Below are 24,501 nucleotides of genomic sequence, written 5' to 3'. Positions count from 1 at the left end.
TGTCTTTATATAACTTTAAAAAGTATATAGCTGTTAGTTTTTTTCTGATTTTCTTTTACTTGTTAGCATGGTTCTGGTTGTGATAAAGCTCTAAGTGTTTAAAGAGCAGCAGCCCTTTGCCCTCGTGTGTACTTTGTAAACCTTCCCATATGCGTGAGCCCATTGCATTTGGTCCTCAGGGTTTTCCTCTGGCCCTTCAGTCTCATCGTGGTATTCTCACTACCACCTTTTGAAAAAACAAAAGCAAGAGACTCCATGTTATATCTTAACTTTGTTTAAAATGGAACTTTAGAGTTAATTATCTAGCCTAGATGTATTATTTAATAAGAAAGCATGTTGCATTAGTCACTCATTTCAGAACTCACTGGTACCTTCCTAAGATGAGAAAATTGTGCCTCTTATATTAAAAATGATACCGTGTGAAGGATTTGAGTGAGGAAATCAACTATATTAGTGAATTGTTTGATGAGTAGTATATCTGGGTGAATGAAGCTCGGTTTGTAAATGTATAAAAGATAAATGACAGAGTAATTTTTTTCTCCCATAGATAAAGCAGACCCAGGATGAAGAAAAGAAGCAGCTAACTGCACTCCGGGACTTAATAAAATCCTCTCTTCAGCTTGATCAGAAAGAAGTAGGTGCTGTTCCCAGCAGGGCTAGCCATGTAGGCAAGCCTCTGGTCATGGCCTTGGCACTTCCTGACCTGCAGAACGGGGTTGTTGACAGCTTCCTGCCAGGGTGGTTGTGGGGCAGAGCAGAAACCAGACACAAGGGTGCACCTACCGCATTGCCCAGGGTAGAAACCGTGTGTTAGTTTCCCTCCCTCCTCATGGAAGAGATGTCCTGAGCCCCGATCTACAGCTCCATGACTGGACTTTCTGCCCTGGCAGATTTGTATTTCAGGAGTGTATCTTCTCAGAATGTGGAAGGAGAGGCAGTGACATGCACACCCCTGTCCTCTTTAGCTCATCTCTCTGGGCAGCCAAAGGTGGAGGGCTGTCTCATTTTGCCAGGGAAGTAGAGGAATAGTCTGAGGCACAATCCTATAGAAATTTGGTCCCCTAGTTAGGAAAATGAAGGTGAGAGTCCTTGGATATTAAAGTGGAGTGTACAAAGCATGGTAGATGTAATTTTACTGCTCAGATTCTTAATTATAAATCTCATTTGTTCAGACGTTTAATTAGCAGTACCTACTATGTGCCAGTGGCTGTGCTAGGCAGTAAGCATTAGTCCCTTCCACTATGGAGTTCATTATCTGGTAGAGAGAGAGAGAGCATCAGCTATATGAATAAGCAGTCATACCTGAAAAGACACAGAGATGAAGAACTACCTGGCATCTTCAGCAGGCGACAGTTTGGGGTAAGGTGGGTGGAGGCATGAGATGCCATTTCTGGGGTGAAAATTCAGGCCTGATAACAGAGCACCTTGGATGCACACTGCAGGGCATGGACGTCATGCTACGGGTGAATTAAATAGTGAGCATCATTTGTTACATGGAGAAGGTGGGAACGTGCCTGTTTATATTATGAAATTATTATGCATGGAATTTAAGTGTAATCTCTAAATGCAGTATTTAATAATAATCATAAAATATAGCGTTTTTTATATTTTTAATTCCTCATATCTCACAATGGAAAACTATTTGTAATTTCCTAAACTTTCTGAAAGGGATTCATGAGTCCAAGCGAACCCCCTCAAACGTGGGAAGCCTGCCCAGCAACACTGATCCTGCCCAGTGATACTTAAGGTTGTCTGTACTGAGTGGCTGGAGCCCTCTCTTCTTCTCCTTCCAGTTTTTACACACATGTTGGGATTTGTGAAGTGAGAGAAGTTCATAGCCCTTTAACATTGGGCTCCTGCTCACCTGTGGATGAAGGAGTCAGTACCAGAGTAATGTGTGCTTTGCACCCACATCGTGCAGAGCGACAGCCAGCACCTGCACCAGCCTGAGAGGCCTCCTTGAGGGTGTGATTGCTCAGCATAAGAGCAATAGAAAGATCCAAATTGTGGGGGGAAGAGGTAGATCTCTGTCCAGAGAGAAATTTGCAAAGTTTTATACTGACTGGTATGCCCTTAACCACTTCCTACTTTTGTTTTGTCACACAGGATTATTTCCTTCCTATATATGGAATCTTTCTAGGAAGAAAAAACTATTACAGTCTCCTGTTTTGCATAGAGACCGATATATTCTGCTCATGCTAAGTAAAGGAAAAGTTGCATATAAGCCAAAGGAGTATGTCCATGCAGAAATGCACATGACTTTATTGATCTTAACTTCATGCCAAATTAATAAATGATGAGTTTTCGTTAGCACCCTGTCCAGAGTATTTTACAAGTAAAACTGATCTTTCACAGCATGCCTAGTCTATTCTCATACTGTTTATCATCTCTCGTGGCGAAATATGTTGAGAAGGTAGTAGTTTTTAAATACTTCCATTAAATATGAAAGGAGATTATTGGCCTGAGATTTCTCACCGTAGTGTTTCGATTCCAGGACAGTGTAAAGTCATCTAAAGAATGACCCAAGAAATTAAGGCACCCAAGAAATCATTGAACAGCCTCACCCCTCACCACCCTCACCCCCGCCACCAGGTTCTAACTCGATGCCATTAAAGGCAGCTTCAAGAACTGGAGTTGTAAATAGGACCACCAGATTTTTGATAGACTCCCTTTTTTTCATGTCAAAATAAAACATTTAATGATTTGTGGCAGATGTTCTATGAAATTAATTGTCTTAAGCTTTTATAGCAGTTCAACCTCCCCCAAAAAATAAAATATAAAAAATATTTGTGAAGATAATGTCCATAAATCATTCCCAGACTCCCAGCTTTTTGTGTGAGTCCTTCTTGGTAGCCCATCGTTGTGTGGTTTGCAGGTTGTCTGACAGATTCTGGGCTCTGCTCATCTCTGTCTTCACAGCACCTGGCACACTTCCAGGCACCCAAGGCTGCTCAGTAAATATTTAGTAAGATGAAGCAGAAGGAGTCCTGTGCCTGCTCCATTCATTCTTTGCATTAGAGATTGGAAGCTTCTCTAATAGAGGTTTGGCTTCACATTGGGTGCCAGAAACATTTATGACCCCATTAAACCAATGAGTGTGTAATGCTTGCAGTTTAAAAAGATTGGAGATTTTTCTTCATAATAATGCATTATAAGGTTTTCTAATGAGAAAGGTAATTTGTGCTGCCAGTAGAGAATGGGAAATTGAACTAAAAAATAATACCATGTTTCATTCTACAGCTTATATCTCTTGACTCACATCATGGAATCTCCCCAAGATTTTATTTTAAATTCATTGTTTAAGTTTAGTTTTGTGTTATTTTGCCTGAATGATTTTTTTACTTGCATTTCTTTTTCTTGAATACAAAAATCAGTACATTTTAATTTTTATTATGCTGGCAAAAGATTTGGAACCTATTTTATTCCTTAGGTCTTGTTTTTTTGGTTTTGTTTTTATTTATTTTAGTGTTAACAGTTCTCCAAGATTTACTTTCTCAGAAAAGAAAATCCTCTTTTCGTTTACCTTGAGTGCCCTGCTAAGCAAGCTGAATGACCATTATTCCTCAAAGTGCAAAAATAATAACTTGTATGACTTTCTTAAGCAATAAAATTCATTAGTAGTTAATTTAGGATGTTTGATGCTAGACTTCTGGAGTATATTGAGTCCTCCCTACTCAGTTTAATGGAATAGTCATCTGAGGTCAAAGCCTGGAGTTCAGCCATTTCCTTTACCTTTAAAAGCATCTTTGTCTGATGGGAAGCAAGGCCCATTCAATCTGTTCGTTATTCAGAATTTAGAGTTTACTTAGGCTTGTAATAAGTACACGTAAGGAATGTCTTGATACACTTACAGAATATAATCGTTTTCCTGAGTTACCAGCATCTAAATCCTTGTTAAACATAAGTACTTTCATTTTTGAAACATAGAACTTATTTTAAAGGTTAGCAAGTGGATTGAGGTTGGAGAGGCATAATTTTAAAGCATTTCCACAGACCAGGAAGTATGTGGGCAGATGAAGAGAAGTTGAGTTCAATGAAAAGGGTTCCAACGAAGAGAGGTCTTTTTTTTTTTTTTTGTCTTTTATTGATTTCAGAGAGAGGGAGGGAGGGAGGGAGAGAGAGAGAGAAACATCAATGCGGAGAGCCATTGATCGCCTGCACCCCACCCCCCCACTGGGGATCGAGTCCTCAACCCCAGCATGTGCCCTGATTGGGAATCAACCCGCGATCTCCTGGATCCTAGGTCAATGCTCAACTGCTGAGCCACGCCGGCCGGGAGAGAGGTCTTCTTTTAGTAAGGATTGAAATCCAAGGAAAGTTTAGATTTTATCCTTAATGTTTTGAAGGTAGTGATATGGCAAAGAGTCCAGATCTGTAGCTGAGCAATTTTAACACGATTTTGTTGGGCTCGGGCAGGCAGCTCTGGATTTCAGTATCCAGCCGTGTGCTTTGTCCCCAACTTGGCTCTCCAGCCCCATTTATTCTCCATCCTATTTGTTCTTTACTAGTATTATGGACACATTGCTGTCTCCCTCAGAGAAGCCACGTGTGTCTGTACTGTTGTTTCCGGGACTCAGAGGCACTGGTAGAGGAAGGCTGCTCTCTGCCCGTCCCTCAGTCAGATCTCCATCCAGAAAGCACCAAAGCACCTGTCAGGGAGGCCAGCACCAGCCAACCACAGTGGGGTTCAAGGCTCTGGGCCCTGGTGTGTTTCACTGCAGGGAATGAGCCGGTTAAAGACAGAAACAACTCAGGTTAAGAGAATGACTAGAGTTTGTAACCTGTTTAATAGACTCAGCTGCCTGGAAGGGTGTAGTCAGCTCTCAGCCTACGCGGGAGAGCACGGTGAGTGGGGAAGGAGTGTCCACCTCAGAGACGGCTGTGTTCTTGTCAGTGTCCTCAGTGCCTGGCTGGTAGGTGTTCGAGACATGCTTTTGAACATGGAACTCATCATGTGCAGAACAGCCTTAAAGGGGAGCTGTCCTGCCCTCGAAGGCACTCTTTGCACCAGCCATCAGTACAGATATCTATAATATCTCCACATTATAGATAACCAGGTTCACTGAGCCCCTGCCTCTCCATCACATTTCAGGGGCTGCTGTGAATATCTTTATTAACTTCTCTTCGCTCAGACAAACAAAACAAAAAGAATCCTCCTGAAATTTGTGGCTCTTTTTTTTTTTTTTTTAATTCTTACCCAAGCATATGTTTTTCATTGATTATAGAGATAGAGAAAGGGAGTTAGAAAGAGAGAAATATCAATGGGTTGCCTTCCATACCCTGACCAGGAGTCGAACCCATGACCCTTCGGTGCTCGGGATGACACTCCAACCAACCAAGCCACACTGGCCAGGGCTGTGGCTCTTTTTTAGATTTTTTTAAGTAATTCTCTTTGGGTTTCACTGGGGTGGTGATTCCCTGTGCACACACTGAGAGGTTTGTCAGCCATGTTATCTTGGGAGTGTGTACCTCATGTTTCTCCATTTAGCCTTTTTTCTGTTCTCAAATGACCTGAAATAAAACTTAATATAGATATTTTACTGTGGCAAAGTTTATCATGGTTCTAAAGATGCATGTATATATTGACTTCGTTCTAGTATTATCTTTATAATATTTTCTCAGTGTGTTATAAAAAGTGCTTAAATTATGAGCGATAAGACTGTCAATGAAATTAACTATATTTTCAAATGTTCTGCCTTTTTTCTCTGTTGCTTTTGCCCTTCCTGATCGAAGTCTAGGAGAGTAAGTCACTGCTTTTTGTGAGATTGCATTGTCCTATTTCTGTGTGTGCAGCCCCGTGTTCTCCTTGTTCAGCTCACATTATAGATCATTCCCTGCACTTCCACAGTAGCGGCTGTCTGGCCGGGCAGTCTTTACAAACACTGGGAAGCTCAGGGGAGTGCTAATGTTACGTCAGACTTGTTGGCATCTGTGTGTTCTGTTGACCTTGTCACCCTTTTCATTGCATAATATGCTTGTCACTGCAATAGAATCATCTTTTTTCATTAAAAGTATGGTTATAGGTCTGTTTTGCAGAAGACTCGTTACAAAACAAGACCTTTATAGGAATTCTTAATACCTTGCTCCGAAGATGCTTTTTTTATCGTGTGTATTCCAGCAGAATATGAGAAGGGAAAAGGTTGTACCTGAGGGAAAAGCACGGTTTTCAGGTGGCATGAGCTTGGTTTTGCGGGCCACCTGAGTTGCAGCCCTTCCTGTGCTTGCCTTCGCTGCTGTGTAAACTGGTTAGTCACAGGATAGTCTCCCCTGCATGTCTGAAGCAGAGCTGGGCTCTGAGCTGGCAGTATGAGACCTGGACACCAGGCCCCAGCTCTGCCTTGAACTTGCCTGTGACTCTGGCAGTTGTGTACCTGCCCCGCTTCCTCCTCTAAAACAAAGGCAAGGACCTGACCACTCTTCAAGTTCCTTGATTCTTAGCCCCATATCCGTGGGCCAGGCTCAGCCACAGGTCAGAGGCAGGGATCTGGGAAGTGCCTCCAGCATGTGTATAACCTGTGGGTCGTCTCTCCTAGGATTCTCAGAGCCGGCAGGGGGGATACAGCATGCACCAGCTCCAGGGCAATAAGGAGTACGGCAGCGAGAAGAAGGGGTACCTGCTGAAGAAAAGTGATGGGTAGGTACAGGCCTGTCCTCATGTCCCCGCCTTAACGCGCTTCCTGAGCGTTAGCAACCTGTGGACCTCTTCCTGCCTCCCATGGAGGGAAGCACACTTAAGGTTTTCAAGCGCTTGCTCCAGGCCTTCAGCACACTGGTTTTCCTAGGCTGAGGCTGAGATTGAACCTGCTGTCTTTAGAGGAAGTGGTCATTGTTTATGTTCCCTATATGGTGCCTGTGACTTGCGATGTGCAGTGTTGAGAAGGCAGGAACCGAGTAGACCATGAAGCAAGCAGGTGGGCTGCGGACTTCTTGCTCGCCCACCGCTGCTTTTGTTCATTGCAGTATTCTCTGCCTGGGAGCCCACCTGTCCACCCAGACCCCGACCTTGGGAGTCACCCTTGACTCCTATCTTCCCTCTTACATCACAGCCAGTTTAGCAACAGCCCCTTCAATATCTAACAAGAAATAATACATTTTTCTCCATCTCTGCTGTCCCGCTGTAGGATAAGCCACCTCCATCTGTCCTGGACTATTCTAGTAGCCTCCCAACTGGTCTCTCTGTGTCTTTCACTCGCTCATCCCCTTCTCCAGTTCATCTCTACACAGCACTCTGAGTAGCCTTCTAAAAAACGTATAGTGCATCAGGTCACCCACCCACCGTGAATGCTCGATGTTTCCTGTCGCTGGGAGGCTCTTGCCCCGCCTTTCTCCCCAGTCCCATCTGCATCATTTGCCCCCCTGGTCCTGCCACACTGGCCCTCCCCCTCTTACTAGAGCTAATGACCCTGCTTCACAATAAATGCATGAGTAGAATTGTGATTACTCACTTGAACAATTGTCATTCTTTTTAAAAAGCTGCTTGTTTTCTGATTGCTTGTGGGCTGTGATCCTTGGCTTTATCTAAACTGCACCCAGGTTTGGTTTTGTTTTAATTTGATCGTTAAAATTCAGATATTTCTCCCATAAAACTCTGGGATCAGTGTCGGTTTTGCTCATTGTTCTGCTTTGCATTTAGCAGATTCCTTCTGGATCCCGCTCTGTGTCAGGCACTGTTGTGGGCCCCGGGAGCAGCATTGAACAAGAGGCCTTCATCTGTTAGAGTTACACTGGGGGCGGGGGGGGGGGGGGGAGCAGACCATAAAGAAGGAAATGTGTGGGAGGGAGATGGTAACAAGCACCATCCAGAAAGATAAAGCAAGCCAAGGGATATGGGGCATGTGGGGGTTCCCACTGTCACCGAGAGTGGCCAGGGAAGGCTCTGGTGAGGTGAAATGAGCGGAGACCTGGAGAAGTGAAAGGATTATCTGAACAGAGGTCCGGGGGAGAAGGGACTAGCATTTTGAGCAGCGTGTTCACTTTACTTCAGGTCAGATGGTGTCAGATTCTTATTGCCCTTTGTGAAGCACGCTCTGGAACAAACAAGGCCAGTATTATATCTGTGTTTAGAGATTTAAGTTCACATTGTGGCAGGTTTGGCACAGACTGATTTAAGAAGGAAAAGGAGCCCTAGCCGGTTGGCTCAGTGGTTAGAGTGCTGGCTGGAGGACCGAGGAAGGAAAAAGAACCACAAGGCGATGCTGTTTTAAATGCTGGGAGAAGTTACAGTGGTCTCCTCTGATGTTGTTTGAGTCCAAGGCAACAGAAGGCCTGTGCAGCCTTCTAACCTGAAGGATGCTGTTCCCCTGGACGTTTCTATTTTCCTGATGGAAATGGTCTGAACTAGTGCATTTGTACCTGCTGCCCGAGTGCCAGCTGCCACACATAGTCCCTCACCTGTACCTGGAGCTTCACCAAAAGAACTCTTCCAAGTTTAATTAGTTCTGTTCGGCTTTTTTCATCCTTCGTGCAACATCCTTTCCATTCTTTTATCAAAATTTTCAAAGTGTAAGAGTTACAGAAATGGTTAAAAACTCCTTAGCACCACCCCTAATACGGGCCTGGGCCTCCTTCCCAGAGGGTCTTCTGTCAGTGCGGCTGCTTCTCTCCAGGCCCTCTTCCTTATGTTTACACACAGATTTTTTACCCATAGGAGGTTTAGAGTGCTGTTTTAGATGTCTGAAATTTTTTGAGGTTTTTTTTTAAAAAAAAAAAAATACAAGATTATACGTGAATTACCTTAAAACAAGTTACTTTTTTCAATCAGTATGTTTTAGATATCTCTAGATTTTAAACTTCTTTTAGACTCCTCCAGAATACTCTGTGCTGTGAATGTGACCATAGTGTTTTAATTCATGCTCCTGCTATTAGATGCCCACCTTTCTGTCGTTTCCCGTTCTCACTATCAGAAACAGTGCTGTTACTCACATCCTTGTGACATCACCTCCATCTGGGATAATAAAAGGCAACCAAAGCGTTCTGGTTTGTGTGGTTTGGGGGTTGGGTTGTTTTGTTTGCTAATGATTTTGTGTAACACCGTGTCACTGCATGTCCCGAGGCGGCCAGACACTGAGCCAGCTTGTGTTTGACTTGCTCTGCAGGATCCGCAAGGTGTGGCAGAGGAGGAAGTGCGCCGTCAAGAACGGGATGCTGACCATCTCCCACGCCACGGTAGGTACCTGATCGCACGCTCGCCTGCTCTGCCTTGCGACTGCGTCCACTAGAAATTGGCTAACATGTTGTCACGGCACCAGAATGTCCCCCGGCATGTTGATGTGTGGAGTCGGGTCAGATAGTTTCGGATATTCCTTTGCAAGAGAAATTGGTCTTGCCTTGTCCTGCGGTGTCTGCCCTGCTTCATCCATCGCTCCACCAGAATTTCTTTCCTGTTCTCAAACCAAATCAGCTATCTTCCTATTTGATAGTATTTTTGGTTGTCATGAAAACCTAGTTTTCTGAATTATAAAGATGACAGGGGATGTTCTTTGCATGAAAAGGTAATGTAGGAAGTGAAACAACATGTAAAACATGTCCAGTCTTTTTTAATGTTACTATTTATTTAAATTACTCAGAAAGCCCATCATTATGTTAAAGGGTATATAAATAAAACAGTGAATAATAAAATTGTCTCAGTCATGACCCCCCTCTTTTAGTAACAAAGGCAATTGGATAGAAAGTGGAAAATAGCTAAGCTATTAACACTTACATTCTGTTTATCTTCGGATTGTCAGCGAATGTATGTACATCTTACATACTTGTAGTTGATGTCTGTCATCTGTCTAGTATTTCTATTTTTGTTTTGCATCCCCCATTTCCAGCTAAAAGTCTTATCTTGACAAAATCTATATACTTGTCAGAAAGTTTCACTTTTGGTGGTAGTCAAAGACATGCACAGTAAAGCCAGTAATCACAATTTTGCCCTTTAAAACTAGCAAGAAATTATTTTTTAACTCTTCAGCATTATAGTGGAAACCGTATCAAGTAGGAATGGAAATGGCAAAGTACTGAGAGTCTTTACAAAGATTCATACAGGTTAACCCAGGAGGCCAGTGTGGAGTAGAGGCGGGTGGGTGAGTTTTGGCATCCTGTGCCAGCGATGCCCTCAGTGATGAGGGGCAGCTCATTGCTCACAGGAGAGTAGAAATGAGTGGTGAGCATTTATTACACTGGCAGATTTTCATTATTCACAGTTGCATTTAGCTCACAGTCCCGCTGTTGAGGAAAGACAGTACCTCTTATTGAGCACTTCTTCATGCCGAACACTTTATTTCACTTAATCCTACGTAACCTTCATTTTACAGACAAAGAAACTAAGGCACAAAGAAGCGCCGTGACTTGGCTGATAGCCGGCAGAGTCGGGAACTCAAACTTGGGCTGTCTAACATGAGGCTCTGTGCCCCTTCCGTTCAGCCTCCCATCCCACCAAACCCATCATCTTAGGGGACTATACGCTCCCCATGTTTCAGATGAGGTCCCTGGGCTCAGAGAGGTTTGCTTACCAAGGCTGCACAACTAGCTGATAGCACAGCTGAGAGCCTGGTATAGGTCAGGACTCTGTTCTTAGACTCTCTCACGCACCCCAATACATTAACTCCACTCACCTCCAGCCCCAGTTCCTCCCCAGCCTGGGGTCCCAGGTTGTACCGTCACAGACACAGTTAGCTATGAACCAGGAGGGCCCAGGAGTCAGGGGTGAGGGGAGGAAGAGGAGACACGTGCCTGTACGTACAGGTAAATTCTCCAATGGCCCAAAGCAGGGTGTGACTCCGAGAGGTGTTCTGCCCTTATAGCCCTGCACTTTGGGGGTAAAAACCTCAATGCGGCCTCTCCTGGGTAACAAAGTTGGAGAGCTACAAGGTTGAGCTATTGCTGGGCGGGTTCCAGAGGCACCCTGGGTGGTCTGCAGAGCTTAGAGCCTGGCGCACTTAGACCACCAGCGCTCCTCAGGTAACTGGGGTCGTGAGAAAGGCGTCAGGTGTAGACAGAACATGGATAGGGTCAGCGGTTGCCTGGATGTGATGGTGCCTGGTCCTCAGTCCGCTTGCCTGAGCAGACACAGACCTGACACTGTCCGATGTCATTATCTGAGTGGGTCTAAGTAGTGTGGCCCTCATTGGATCTGAATAGTGTGTGAGCAGAAATGTTATTACTTCTCCACTCCTTGGAGTCTTCTTCAGGTTATACTAACGTGAAAATTTCTGATCATCTGACTTTGTGTAGATCGGGAGTTGTAGTCAGAGGTTTGCTGTATGTACCCTAATTCTCTGTACCTTGTATTCTGTTGGATTCCTTAGGCTCTGACAGTCCTCAGTAAGCATTTTGCCAAGTTACATTGTGGCCTGATCCCATGGCCCATGGACTTGCCTTTCTTAGGAACCTGCTGAGAGGTCACGGAGTTGATGAGTGTTAGTGGTACTGCTTGCTAGTGGTTATTTGACTCAGGCAATTTGTTTAAAATTTTTAAAAAGTTCTCTTCCACACTCCCTTTTTCTTTTCTGTCAAACACATTACTGTGGCCAAACTGTTTCCCTGCGTTCCTAAGGCTCTCTAATCAATGACAGAGCTGTCAGCTGTGCTGTTCAGTGGCTGTGAGAGTGAACTGTGGCATCTGTCACAGCTGAGTCTGCACCCCCATTTTCCCATTTGCTGCGTGACCCTGAGAAAAGCACTTGTCATGTAAGGGTCATAGGGAGGATTAAATGAGATAACATGCTGAGTATGGGCACTCCACTAATGGTGATTATTACTGTTAGTGTCACCTCATTGAATCTAAAGGAAAATGAGGGAGCTGGCCATTCAAGGGCAGGAAGAATCAGAAAGGGAAGAAAAGAAAGATTTTTCACTCTTTCTACAAATGTCCCAACGGCTTGCCTTTTCAGGGAAACACAGCATGAAAAATGGGAAAAGCTCTGGGAAGAAATTTGTTCAAATCTCAGCTTTGCTTTTTACTTTCTGTAAAACAATGGTCAGTTTACTTGCGCCTTCCAGACCCTTGCTTTCCTCAGCTGAATAGTGGGTGTGGTAACAGTACCTAGCCTCGGGTTTGCAAGAATTAAATAATGAAATGTTATATAACGTACATAGCCAGTTTGGTGTGCAATAAATGAAAACTGTTCCCTTGCCCCAGATAAACCAGAATGCTTGCTAAAAGCCAGTTCTCGCACTAAAATTTTGGGACTAAGTTCCCTGAGCAGTGTGGGTGTTCAGCACATACCTGACTTCTTGCAGCAGTTTATTGTGGTTGTGGATTGCTTGCCAAATGTATGTCCCTCTAGGGCATGGCAGGTGTCTAAGTAAATTACCGAGGATAACGAAATGGCCGTAATCCGTGCAGCTCCATTACTAAGCCCTCACAGAGGAAGTGAAGAGCTGTATTATTTTATTTTTACCTCTTTCCACAAAGCAAGTGCAGCCTGACTGGGTCCAGCTTATTTCCCAGATAATTGAGGATGTTCCCTTCTTGTTTGTGAAGCTGGGAGGATGGGGCACTCACATCACCTCGGTCCCCATTCCAGTAGCAGCTGTTTCCTGCTCACAGAGCAGTAGGCCTGTGCTAACGGCTTTGCACTTCCAGCAGAAACACTCCACGCTGGTGCCTGCCGAGCTGTGGAAGGACAAGCGTGTGGTGCTTGTTTTCTCTCGGGGGACTCAGAAGCAGTCATCACAATCGACTCATTCGGTTCCCACACTCTTATCCACTTATGTGTCGGACGGCTTTGCTGGCTGAGTGGCATTTTCTGTGTGGGGCAGCAGGGCTTCGTGTCCCAGGGATAGTACAGTGCTTCCCTGCCGGAAACATTTCCAAAACCCAGAAACTTGAGAATAGATTTGCCGTGTGCGTGCATGTAAAATAAAGACCTGCATATATTGTTAATTGGGAAAAAATCAATTTGCCAAACAATACATACAAGTGGAACCAACCCATTTTTTAACATTTATGTCTTCAGAGATGCATGGGCTTTTTCATACACACATCTTGTTAAAATCAAGGTACGAACAGTGACTGTGTGAGAGGGACTGACGAGTCACGTTTGGTTTCTCCTTCGCACTCTGTCTCCTAGTGTTTTTTCAGTGAATATGCTGTATTTTAATGAAAAGTAAAGCCTGTAAAAGGGTAGCCCTCAGAGTTTCAGGGAACAGAGCCCCCAAAAGTCGTCTTTTTTGGAAGATGTCATCCCTGCTTTTGAAAGGTACCTGTGGGGACAGTGCCGCCTGCCCTCCGCGCACTGCGCAGGGCCTGGACTGGGGGTCCACACACTCTGTGGAGGTTTCTTTAGGAGTGGTTTATTCCAAGTCTCTCTTTTTAGCTGTCTTGAGTCCCTGGCCCCCAGCACCATGACCATGGCTTTAGCTCAGGCCCCCAGCATTGCTCCTCAGTTTCCTCTCTGCGCCCCTCCATCAGCCGCCCCCCAAGTGCAGGTCTGATGGGCCGCTCGCTCTGATTAACTCCCCTCAGTGGATTGCCAGGGCTCCTGGGGCGGGAATGTGAACTCCTTAGGGCCACGTGCAGTGCCCTCCTGCATCCCCATCAGCATCACCTCCCGCCCTTGTCCCCTCCACCCCCGGGTGCCTGCACCTGCTCCCCCTCACTCTGCGCACTCGTCCTCTCTGCCAGTTCTCACTGTGGGCAGACGCTGCCTCGGAGCCTGTCCAAGTCCTTGGTGCTCTCGAGCTCAGGCCAGGCACATCCTAGGTCCGTGGTCAGCTCTGTTTCCCAGAGCTGCTTGCTGGCGTGGACCACATGTTTTTCATACGTGCTTAGAGGCTTAATAGGCTATCTTACAAAATGAATGCATAGGGATTTAAAATATTCTTCTAAAATTTTTCTCTTCATCAATTATGAAATGACCCAAGAAGATACTAAAATAGAAGTTAATCTTTGGCATCTTTGCTTTCTCTATTTCTAACTCTTACTCTTCTCAGAGGGAGATGTTCCCATGTACCCAGCCTCCCGCTATTCCAGGGACAGGGAATGGCTGTCTTCTCAGACCTGCCCTGCACGGCAGACACAGGAGGAGGGATGGGGCTTTGGTCCACTCAAACCTGGTTCAGCCCAGGCTCTGCTGTCTCCTTCCTGGGAGATAATAGGAACATTAGTTAACGTCTCTGTGCCTCTGTCTCTTCACTTGATAAAAGAAACTAAAAAGACTTCCCTCCAGGGTAGTATATGTAAGTCACCTGCACGCATTCATTTGAGAAACATTTATTGAGTGCCTGCTATATGCTGGGAACATTTTAGTGAACAAAACAGAAATGTGTGCTTTTAATGGGAAGAAAGACAAGAAGCAAATAAGAAGTAATAAAAGCCAGGAAGGCCATGCAGCAGGGTGGGAGGGGAGGGTGGTCAGGCCAGGAAACCCTCTGAGGACGTGGGGACTGTGAGCCACCTGGAGGGAGTGAGCCTGGAGGTAGAGGGGGACAGGCAGAGAGTAACCCCAGGAGGGAGGAGGCCAGTGCTCCTTCCGCCCAGCAGGGGGAGCAGCAGATAAAGTGGCCCAAGCTGAAGTCCCGGGATCCTGGAAGTCAGGGTGCAGACAGGTTTTTATTCTCTGCTTGGTAGGATCATCAACAGGAAGGACTCAGTAAATACATGTTTCTCCCATCTTTGCTATTTTTCTTTCCTGTACTTAAACACTATGGAAGTTGTTTTCTAAACTATTCCATGGTGATGTAGCCCAGGGCAAGTCATTTAGCCTCACTATGTTTTTTGTCTGCTGAACTGCCAGGAAAGATTATGCCTTCTTTAATCAATACACCTATAAATTAGCGCTAAATGTTGAGAAAGTACTTTGAAATTTTGGGAAGTTATACAAATCTGGAATTACTATTATTACTGTAGTGATTCCTGGGCCTTCTGGTGCCTTGGTCCAGGGACTGGGGTCAAGCATCCCACTCCACTTTCTCGTATTCCTGGCTCAGTACTGGCTGTATCAGCTGCTTAGATAGTCAAAATTGTGTGTTTTGGCTCCTCACAGTCACACTCGGGGTAATTGGTCATTTGTCAGAATGAACACTGACATTTGGGGGAAGAACAAACACTCTGCTTAGGCAGGATGTGTCTGTGTTCAGTGAAGTTCATGTTGATGTGGCAAAGTCCGTCCAGTGGGCTTGACAAACTGCCCAGGGAATCCAGTCATGAAATGACTTAAACTGTATCAAACCCTTGTCCGTAGAAGCTTTCCGGCACTGTGCTTTGAAGTAGTCCATGCTTCGAGGTGAATGGTGCTGTTTAATTTTCTGGAATGAGTGAATACTGAACTTGAGTATTTTTTCCTTTTTTTAAAATTTTCTGTCTGCTTTGTATTGGTTGTATCTGTTGGTAAGGTTGTTCAGAAACACTGGAGTAATGCAGATTTGGGACAAAAAAGACATCATCTAGTTATCCCTCTGCCACATTCAAATGTAAATGGTGTCTAAAAAATTCTTAAGTTTTTCAAAGAGGTTTCTCTACTTAGGTTAAGAAACCTGAAACCTCTTATTATGCATAATCAACTAATGCTTGGGAAGTTCTTCCTTATGTCTGGCTCAGATCTTCTTCTGCAATTTGAGTGCCTTTTTTCTTGGTCTGTGCAGATGGAAAACAGCTGCCCACCTCCCCCAGAACAACCTCATGTACTTGAAGATGGTTATTAAGTCACTCCCTAGCCATCTTTCCCGTGGACTAAATAGTGCCTTCAACCATCTTCAAAGTTCCCATTTTCCAGTCCTTTAATCATCTCTCGATCTTCCCTAAGCTTTTCTACATCCATCTTGAAACGTGGACGCCAAATTGGAGCATAGCGTTCTACGTAGACCCGTTCACTGTCGTTACCTTTTCAGGCCATCAGTTGTCATTTTCATTCATATGGGAAATCAGCAATTTTATCAATATCCTAAAAGATGAGCTGCAGGACTGACTGTTCCTTTTATAGCGGACCAAGCTTGGGTTTGTGGTGCAGCTGCTGGTGTGGAGTCTGAGGCCTCTGGCAACACAAACTCCAGGTCTGTTCTAAGAAAAACACCCAGTCTCTTGACCTCCTTCCTCCCCATTCTGGATTTTGTAACCAGTACTTTTTCCTCTTAGGCAAAGCTCTTCTATACAGGACTCTCCTGGTTTCCATGTCTAAGTCAAATGCATGTATAATGAACATGAAATCCCTTGGGTGTCTCACTGCCCCCCAGACAGCTTGCTTTGGAGCAGATAGGTACAAGGGGCTTATTTTCTGTGTCTAATCTCATTGAAACCCCAGGGGAAGGAAGATCCTGAAACTTGTTCAGAGAGCACAGAAGGTAGACAGAAATGAAGTGTCCATTGCTCATTATTGATACTGAGAACTGCAGCATGTCATTGGAATTGTCTTGATCATATGTCATCTCCGTTGTTCAGGCCTTCAGTTGGTCACGTTGTGGCATCTCCCTATCTCCTCCTCCCCATTTTCCCCAAAAACTTGATTTGCTTGGGTGGAAATGTTGCTGGCATGGGGATTTTGAGAATCATGATTGTCAGTGGGCTTCTGTTCATGCCCAGCCCAGCCCAGGCACTCGGACATTTCACTCCTGGGTCAGCTGTTGCAGAAAACAGACATGCTAGCGTCGGCATTGGCCATTGTGTGACCTTGGGCAAATGCAAGCAGGAGGTCAAGAACAAGTGCTGACCAGAATGATTACGGGGCAAGACTTCATTTAGGCAAAGCCTAAATTAACATGACTATCTATATACTACAGGGTCTGTGTGAATTATATATGTGACCAAGAGATTTGCTGATAATCTGTGATATGAAAGCCCTGGCTCAGTTTTCCGTCTCTCCAGATGTGGGTGCTCATTAAGCTACGTCTCCTGAGTGGTGGTTGTCCTTGTACTTTTGAGAGAAGTCATGTAAATTGCACATTGCAACCAAAACTTGTGGATACCTGGGACATCAGGTTTGGGATGATTGGTGACTGGGGCCATTTTGAATGAATGAATGAATGAATGAATGAATGAATGAAATGTACTCCACTACATTTCACATCAGGATACAGGATTGGAAGTGCCAACTGTTCGTGCCTGGATGTGCGTGGGTTCCAGAAAGGTGCAGGTCCATGGACCATGCCCATTGAAAGCTGGATTTTCCTGGTTCCATTCTGATCAGTCACCAAGATATTATTTATGTGCAGTTAAAGGACATTTAGTAGACTACCAACATTTTTTTCCTTCTTTAATGAATTTCAGAATCCAATTAGCCAAATAAGACTTTATTAAATTTGGCTCTGGCCCGGTAGCTCAGTTGGTTAGCGCATTGTCCGATGTGCCAAAGATTGCAGGTTAAATCCCCGGTTGGGGCACATGCAAGAATAAACCAATGAATGCATAAGTAAGTGGAACAAAGAATTGAAATAACTAAAAAGACCATCAAATTGACCACCTGAAACCACATGCCTGCGCCACAGAGCACTGACCCTGCAGGTGAGGGGAAGGTGCTGCAAGTAACGTCTCCGTTTTCTCTGTTCCAGTCTAACAGGCAGCCAGCGAAGTTGAACCTTCTCACCTGCCAGGTGAAACCAAATGCCGAGGACAAGAAGTCTTTTGACCTGATCTCACGTGAGTCCTTTTTCTCTCCGCGATGGTTACTGTGGATGCTGACAGCTGCCTGCTCCCATCCTCTGGGCCTTGAGGCAGCAGCACTTCCAAGCAGGGCTCCTCGCTGGCCCCACAGTCGCAGCTCTAGGAAGATCCCTTGGGTCTCTGAATTTACACTGAGCCTACCTCCTCAGAATGAGAGCAGAGCCGTGTCATATCTGACACGCAGCGGACTAGAACCTAGACTTGTACAGTAAACTAGACCAGTTCATTACCATGATACATAGCTCTATCACCTTAGAGAGATTTTTCTTGTACATGCCCATTTCTCCCCTGTATCCGCTAAATCACAGTGTTGGGTGTGAGGCCAGACATGGGTATTTTGTAGGAAGACCCCAGGTGATTCTTGGGTGTACCTATGGTTAAGAAGCAACGATGAAGACTCAGAAAGGCAGGTGTGCTGCTCTGTTTGAACCCTTGATTTGCTTAGACTTTTATCTTTGCAAATTTGAGCTTTTAAAGGAAAAATTATTCCTTTGGTTCCAAGCGTCACTGCCTTCAAACTCCATGAATGATGACACTGTTCTGTCACTCCAGGAGTCAGTGCATGCTTTTCTCTTCTGATGGAGGTGTGTAATGACACCTGCTGACCTGTACCCTGTATTCTCACAGTCTGCGCAGAGTTAGTGGGGACATTGTTTTCCTCCAGTCTGGCTCCCTGTGCCCGCACCGGTCCCATGGCTGCACTTATAACCCTCGTGTAGCTGAGGGGACACCTCTTTGTAAAAGCTGTGCCAATACAGTGATGTGTGCAAATACAGTGAAATCCTGCGGCAGTGCCGTTCAGCATCCTTCCTTCCCCACAGAGCCTCGGGCATGCCCACAGCCTGAGCACATGGTCTGTGTGTAGGACGCAAAAGCTCGTTCCTACCCTGACATCCTCCTGACATCCTGTGAGTGGAAGCCCAAACACAGTCCTGGCCCCCAGGACAGGATCAGTCCGGAGGCTCTTTGCAGGGAGCCTCAGCTGGATTCTGTAGCATCTATTGAAGCTCAAAGCCCCTGTGATCTTTATGACCAAGTGACTTCTGGGGTTATTAATGAGAAGTTAGGGTTAGAATACAGCTTCAAAAAGCCTGGATTTCAGAGCCCAGAGGGTATGAGCCATGAAACTACAGTCATCAGTTATTGAACATCTGCTATGTGCCAGGTACTTTACATACATTATCACCAGTCCTCACAAAGCTCTGTCAGTGTCCTATTTGACAGAAAACTGAGACTCAGAGGTTCAGTGACTTAAACAAGGTCAATACAGTTACTCGTGCAAATACAATGAAGTTGAAATACAATACAGCACTAAAGTAGAGATTCAACTGAGACTCTTGGGCTCTCCTACCCATCGCCTGTTCTTGGACACAGACCCCATCTCCAGGAGACGGGTGTTAATGCCTAGCCTGGAGCAGCCTCATAGTGCGTGACTGGCTAGTTAGTAAAGGTTGGTTTGATCTGAATATGTTCAAGCATTCTAGCAGATTCTGAATTTTAAGCAAGAGCTTCTCTCATAAACACGTGCCCAAATTATCCACATTAGGCCACTCCCTCTTTCCCTGGGCAGCAGTCTGAAGGCGACCTTCAAGCAGAGGTCTAGCTTCTTCCCTGAAGCCTGATTCAGATGAAGAACAACGCAGAATTCTCTGGGGCAGACCAAGCCCAGCTGTCAGAGCTGCCCTGTGAGTTAGAAATCATTTCTGAAAAGGCAATTATTTTTTAAAGGAAACAATGAAAGGCAAGTTGAGAATGAAAATTAAAATATTGCATTGGCAGCTAGCACTCTGCAGGTTGTTGCTGGAATCCACTCAGTCAGGTAGGGCCTTCCATGTCTTTCAGAAGTGCCAGAAGTTTGAGTGGTATTTGCAGTTATTTTATTGCATTCCTATGGCAATTCAGAAAAAGAGTATTGGCAACATGAATTGTGTACCTGCTAAAGCAAAATGGCTTAAAAACAAAAATAATTTTAGAATCCTACTTTTACTGTGCGGTATTTGTGTCTGTGTGTGTGTGTCTTTGTTCCGTTTTTTAAGGAACTTGTAAAATTTGCATTAGACCTGAAGGTATTCTGCTTTCTAAGGTTTCACATTTTTTTTCTATTTTAGATAATAGGACGTATCACTTTCAGGCAGAAGATGAGCAGGATTACATAGCGTAAGTAGTCCTGAGCTAATGGCATGACACACCTCCATCCTGCACAACATGCGTAACAATTTCTTTTTATGACTGAGCATCATTCCTGGTGGCTCCCCACTCTAGTTTCTCTCCTCTGGGTCCTCATGCACTGCTCTCTCTCTCTCTCTCTGTCTAATGTGCCCGGTAAACTCGGGTGCCTCCTTCAAGACTCTGCTCAAGTCCCACCATCCTGGGGGTTTGCTCCCTCCTCTCAGCCCCAGAGCCTCTCTCACCCCTCTTTGATCCCCTGGTTCAGTGCGAGCCCCTGGAGACAAGAACTTCCCAAGCATAAGGACTGTGTCTTCCTGTCTCTTAACCACATCGTCTGCACTTAGAGGGTCATGCTCAATGTTTGGTGGCCAAGTGCATGAGCCAGGCTCCTTGGGTTCTTGCTATTATGGGGAGCAGGGAAGCCTGGCCCCGAAGGAACAGTATTGGTAGGAACCTTCTGGGGGGGGGCAGGGCTCTGTGAAAGGGAGGAGCGTGGCTCCATGAAAGGGAGCCTGGTGTGAGGGGAAGAACTGGGCTTGGTGTCACTCACTCCTGGGTTGGAACCTACCCTCACGTGACCAGATGTGCATCCTTAGGCGGTGGCCTTTTTTCATGTCATCCCTGTTCTGGAGCCATTTTCGTTCCCATTTCTTTCCTGCTGGACTGAAAACAGCATGTGTGACGGCTACAGTCTCAGCTGCTGGGGAGAGGGGGTGCCTGAGTTTGAGCTGGCAGTTAAACCTTTTGTAGTTTGTGGACTTTTAAGTTCCTCTCATTCATAGCACACAGTAAATATTATTTTCCTTCCTTATTTCCATAGAGCCACAGAATTCTGCTCACACCTGTTTCCTTACACTCATCCCTTTTCTCTTCTCTTCCCTTCTCTCCCCCTGCTCTGGAGAATTTTACTCTTTTCCCCTCTCTGGGGAGAAATGATAGGGATCAGAGAGAAAGCAAGAAAAGGGTACAAAGGATATAAAGTTGGGAAAAACAGCGAAAAGCCTGAGAGAAAAGGTAGGAGAGACGGGGAAAAGGGGAAAGGTCTATGGATCGTTCATTCATCTGAATATTTAACAAATGCCAGCTGCATGCCGAGACCTGTCCAGTGCTTCAGGAATATAGTACTGAGGTGCCTGGAGGCAGCTCGGTCTTGCCAGAAGAGAAGGGCAGGTGTCTGTGCAGGGACAGAGCAGGCAGGTGCTCTGGGAACACAGACTGAGCGCACGCCTTCTTGGGTGGTTGGGGGTGTTGCTCAGAGATGACTTCCAAGAGGAAAGGTAAGCAGCCAGAGCTGGCACGGGAAGGTGTGGGAAGGTTCTGAACACTGCGCCTAGGTGGGAGGTTCTGCTGGCCTAGAAGCAACAAGGAAGAAGAGAAAGGAAGCTGTTGATAGCTAGACATGAGTGTAGAGTTGGCCAACTGGAGGGTGACTAGAAACCAGGTAAGAATGGGAAAAGTCAGGAGGGCCGGCCTTCCACCCTCAGATTCAGGGAGGTAATATTTACCCCCCAAGTAGGTAATGTTTGTTGTGATCGTGTCATGCCTTATTAATCCTCACAACCCCAGAAAGAAGGGACTGTGACCCTAGTTTAAAAATGAGGAAACTAGGGCACAGTGTGCCTGTGGTCACAGTCCTAGCCATCAAGTGGGGGTCTTATGGTGAAATTAGACAAAGTCCACCAGTGCCCAGTGGACATCCAGCTGCTCTCAGTGTTGGTACCTGTCCTGAGCCAAGCAGCAGGGGCTCACCTGATCATTTCAAACATACCCCAAGGTTGGCACAGTCATCCCCATTTTGAAGATGAAACTCAAAACAGTAGATGTGATTGGAATTCTGGCTCTAATGCCCGCGCTATTTCCAGCTCATCGCTAGTTCCATCAGGTGGTCAGCTCTGCAGTCGAGAGTCCACAGGTTATAGGAAGGAATTCAGAAGTGAGAGGATTGAAAAGTCTGAGCCACGTGCTTACCCTGCTTTGGTTGGCATCGCTCGGTTTACTTTTAGGAACTTCAGTCTCCTTTATAAGACAAGGGAAGAACACTAGGTGATTATTTAAGCCCCTCTTGGAAAGTAACAGTTAGTGTGTGATTCGAGCAGACCATGTTCCTGCCTGTGATGGGTGTTACTGGTTCCTGCTGGAAAAGGTGCAGCAGGCAGTCACATGTATGGGGCACCCCTGACTTGAGTTCCATGAAGAGTTTCCTGGACAGAATTTCAAAACCACGTTGGAACATTGCTTCTCCTCTTCTTTCATGGTTTGCTTCTCTTTTCCCTTCCTCAGAGCCCTAAGTGGGAGGCGAGGTGGCCAGATCAGGGGGAGCACGCCCTCTTCTTTGTTCTGTATTTCAAACCCAGGCCTTTAGTATGCTATTTACTCTTCTGACTTACAGGTAGCTCAGCTGGTGGTTCCTGCTTGCAGGACCTCACACCCTTAGTGAAAGGGCTGCCTGGCCATCCTGCAGTTACGGAACATTTTGCACTTGGAGTGCTCTGAGTGCTGGTGGGGATGTGACAGGGACATTGGAGGCAGTTTCACTGCACCTGAGTTTCTTTCTCCTGGAAAAGTGTCCATTGAAATTGAAGGAAGAAACCACTTCTCACCAGGGAAGGAGGCAGGAACAATGGAAACCAGTGGCATGTTTAAGGCAGGCCTACCTGACTCCTGGTCCTGGCTCTGCCCTTTTAAAAGTGTTGAAATACAATTATGCACTTTTTAATTTCTTATATTTTTGTATGTCTGTTACTTTAAAATAATGTGTGTGTTTTTTAATTGTCAGAAATAGCTGTTTTGATGCTCCGCACTTTTGAAATGTAGCCATTCCATTTCACCAGATCTGAATTGTTCCTCCAGAAAATTCAGTGTCCTTTATATATGTATTTTCTGACTATCATGACAGACTTCTTTATTTATTTGTCACGAGCTCTTGAATAAAGAGGCAAAAAATGGCATAATGGAAGGAACTCTGAAAAAGGGGTCGTAGAAGTGCTTTTTCATCCCAGTCTGACACCAGTCCAGCTGTGAACCTTGGGCAAGTTGTTTAACCTCTCTGGGCTTTAGTTTCCTCATGTATAAAGTATTATAGGCCCTGAGAGGCTAGTGGGAGGATTACATTTAAAAAATTAAAAGTACTTAGCACATAGTAGGTATTTGTAATATTAAATAGACAGGACATCATAATGCTTAAGGAAAGCAAAATAGAGACCCTGCAATCTCAGTGCCCCTGTAACATGCAGTGACTGGCTCTGTTGAATCCAGTCTCTTAAACTATTTTTAACAAAACAATTTTGTTAAAAATTCTTTGTAACTTGAGACTAAACAATAGAAAAAAATGCAGTTTAATTTAAAAGGTATTAAGTGACACCCCCCACCCCCCATCCCTAGACCGTTGGTTTTGAGGTGTTTTCTACTAATGCCTTTCTCACAGCAAACTGAAGGTGAGCGCCACCTAGAGTCACAGGCGTGACTTGCAGGTCCATTGCTGTCTCTGTTACTAATTCAAAACCTTCTGCAGGTAGTCCTTTGTTTCATAGCCATTTGATCCTACAAGACAGCAAAAAAAACTACAGACTCAGTTCTGAACCTCTGTATTCTCTACTGAGAATAGATATTACTTGTCTGTGCAGTGGGTAAGAACAAACTGGTTTGGAAATGTTTTTCCTTTTCTTCTTAAAAAATAAATGTGGCTCTTTTTCTTCAGTGATACAGGCTCCCTATAGATATAGGAAATTACAGAAAGGCAGAGTCAGGCAGTCCATCTAGCCACGTTTCTACATAAGACTACTCGGGGACAACCAGTATTAACACTTCATGGGTTTCCTTCTAGCCTCTGTTCCCCAAGCAAAAATACATAATCCATACATATGTTTAAATTTGGGGTTATATCATACAACAGTTTTTTCCGTTTATTTCACAAGCATACTGTGAGCATTTCCCCAAAGTCATTCAAAAATTAGTTAAAATTACATTTCAATACCTGAGTAACTATTCCATTTTGTTGTTGTTTCATGCTTTAACAAGCAGCCCCCTATTGTTGGGCATTTAGGTTTTTTTATGCATAGATTGGTGGCAAAGGATTTTTTTGTTTAGTACATACTGTGCTCATACTATATATATAATTTAATAGCCTTCGTTTTTTATTTTATATTAAAATGCCAGCATGTTTCCATGTTAATATACCTTTTTCATAAGCGTAAGTTTGTTTGTTTGTTTATTTGAGAGAGAGAAACATTGATCTGTTGTTCTGCCCATGGATACATTCATTGGTTGATTCTTGCATGTGCCCTGACCGGGGATCGAGCAACAACCCTGGCGTATCAGAACAGTGCTCTAACCACCTGAGCTACTGCGCCAGGGCTCATAAGCATAAATTTTCATGACTGCTAACGAAATACTCTGTCTGTCTTCACTCCAAGCGCCCTCACTGACTTGCCCCTAGAGTTCAGGTGCCTGTTGCTGAGCTCGTTCCTGCCTCCTGTCCATGTCTCACCAGCTTTCGTATCCTTGCCTGGGGCTGGTCCCTCGCCGAGTTCTCCCCCTCCTGACGTCCGCTTTGTTCTGTCCAGACGCTAATGCAAGTCCCCGGCGATAGTGACCGTTGGCTCTCTCAACTGTTCCTCTCACCTCCCGGTCTCTCTGCTGTGCTGCTTTCTGTTCTCTAACTCTCTTTCCTTTAGGTTTAATTTCTTTCATTTTCTCCTTTCTTTATTGTTATGTGAGAGTGGTGTCTCTTGGTGAGGACAGATTTGGTGCAGTGT

General features: G+C 45.0%; 1 protein-coding gene across 4 annotated transcripts in view; it reads left to right on the top strand.

The window, feature by feature from the left end:
* The window catches only part of ASAP1 (ArfGAP with SH3 domain, ankyrin repeat and PH domain 1), a 281,291-nt gene that overhangs the window by 215,841 nt on the left and 40,949 nt on the right, over positions 1-24,501 (top strand). For 3 of the 4 annotated variants that reach the window (XM_087825491.1, XM_087825490.1, XM_087825492.1), the window contains 5 exons: positions 548-634; positions 6,534-6,634; positions 9,096-9,165; positions 17,467-17,554; positions 19,687-19,735. In XM_087825491.1, coding sequence (XP_087681617.1) covers positions 548-634; positions 6,534-6,634; positions 9,096-9,165; positions 17,467-17,554; positions 19,687-19,735 — 395 coding nt within the window. Of the gene's footprint in view, positions 1-547; positions 665-5,733; positions 5,743-6,533; positions 6,635-9,095; positions 9,166-17,466; positions 17,555-19,686; positions 19,736-24,501 lie in introns of all 4 variants that reach the window. The other variant, XM_087825493.1, reaches the window with a different exon arrangement.

This window comes from Miniopterus natalensis, chromosome 16, assembly GCF_054644295.1.
Source record: "Miniopterus natalensis isolate mMinNat1 chromosome 16, mMinNat1.hap1, whole genome shotgun sequence".
Classification (NCBI taxonomy): Eukaryota; Metazoa; Chordata; class Mammalia; order Chiroptera; family Miniopteridae; genus Miniopterus; species Miniopterus natalensis.
Note: the sequence above shows the minus strand (reverse complement) of the source record. Positions and strands in the feature narration are given on the sequence as shown.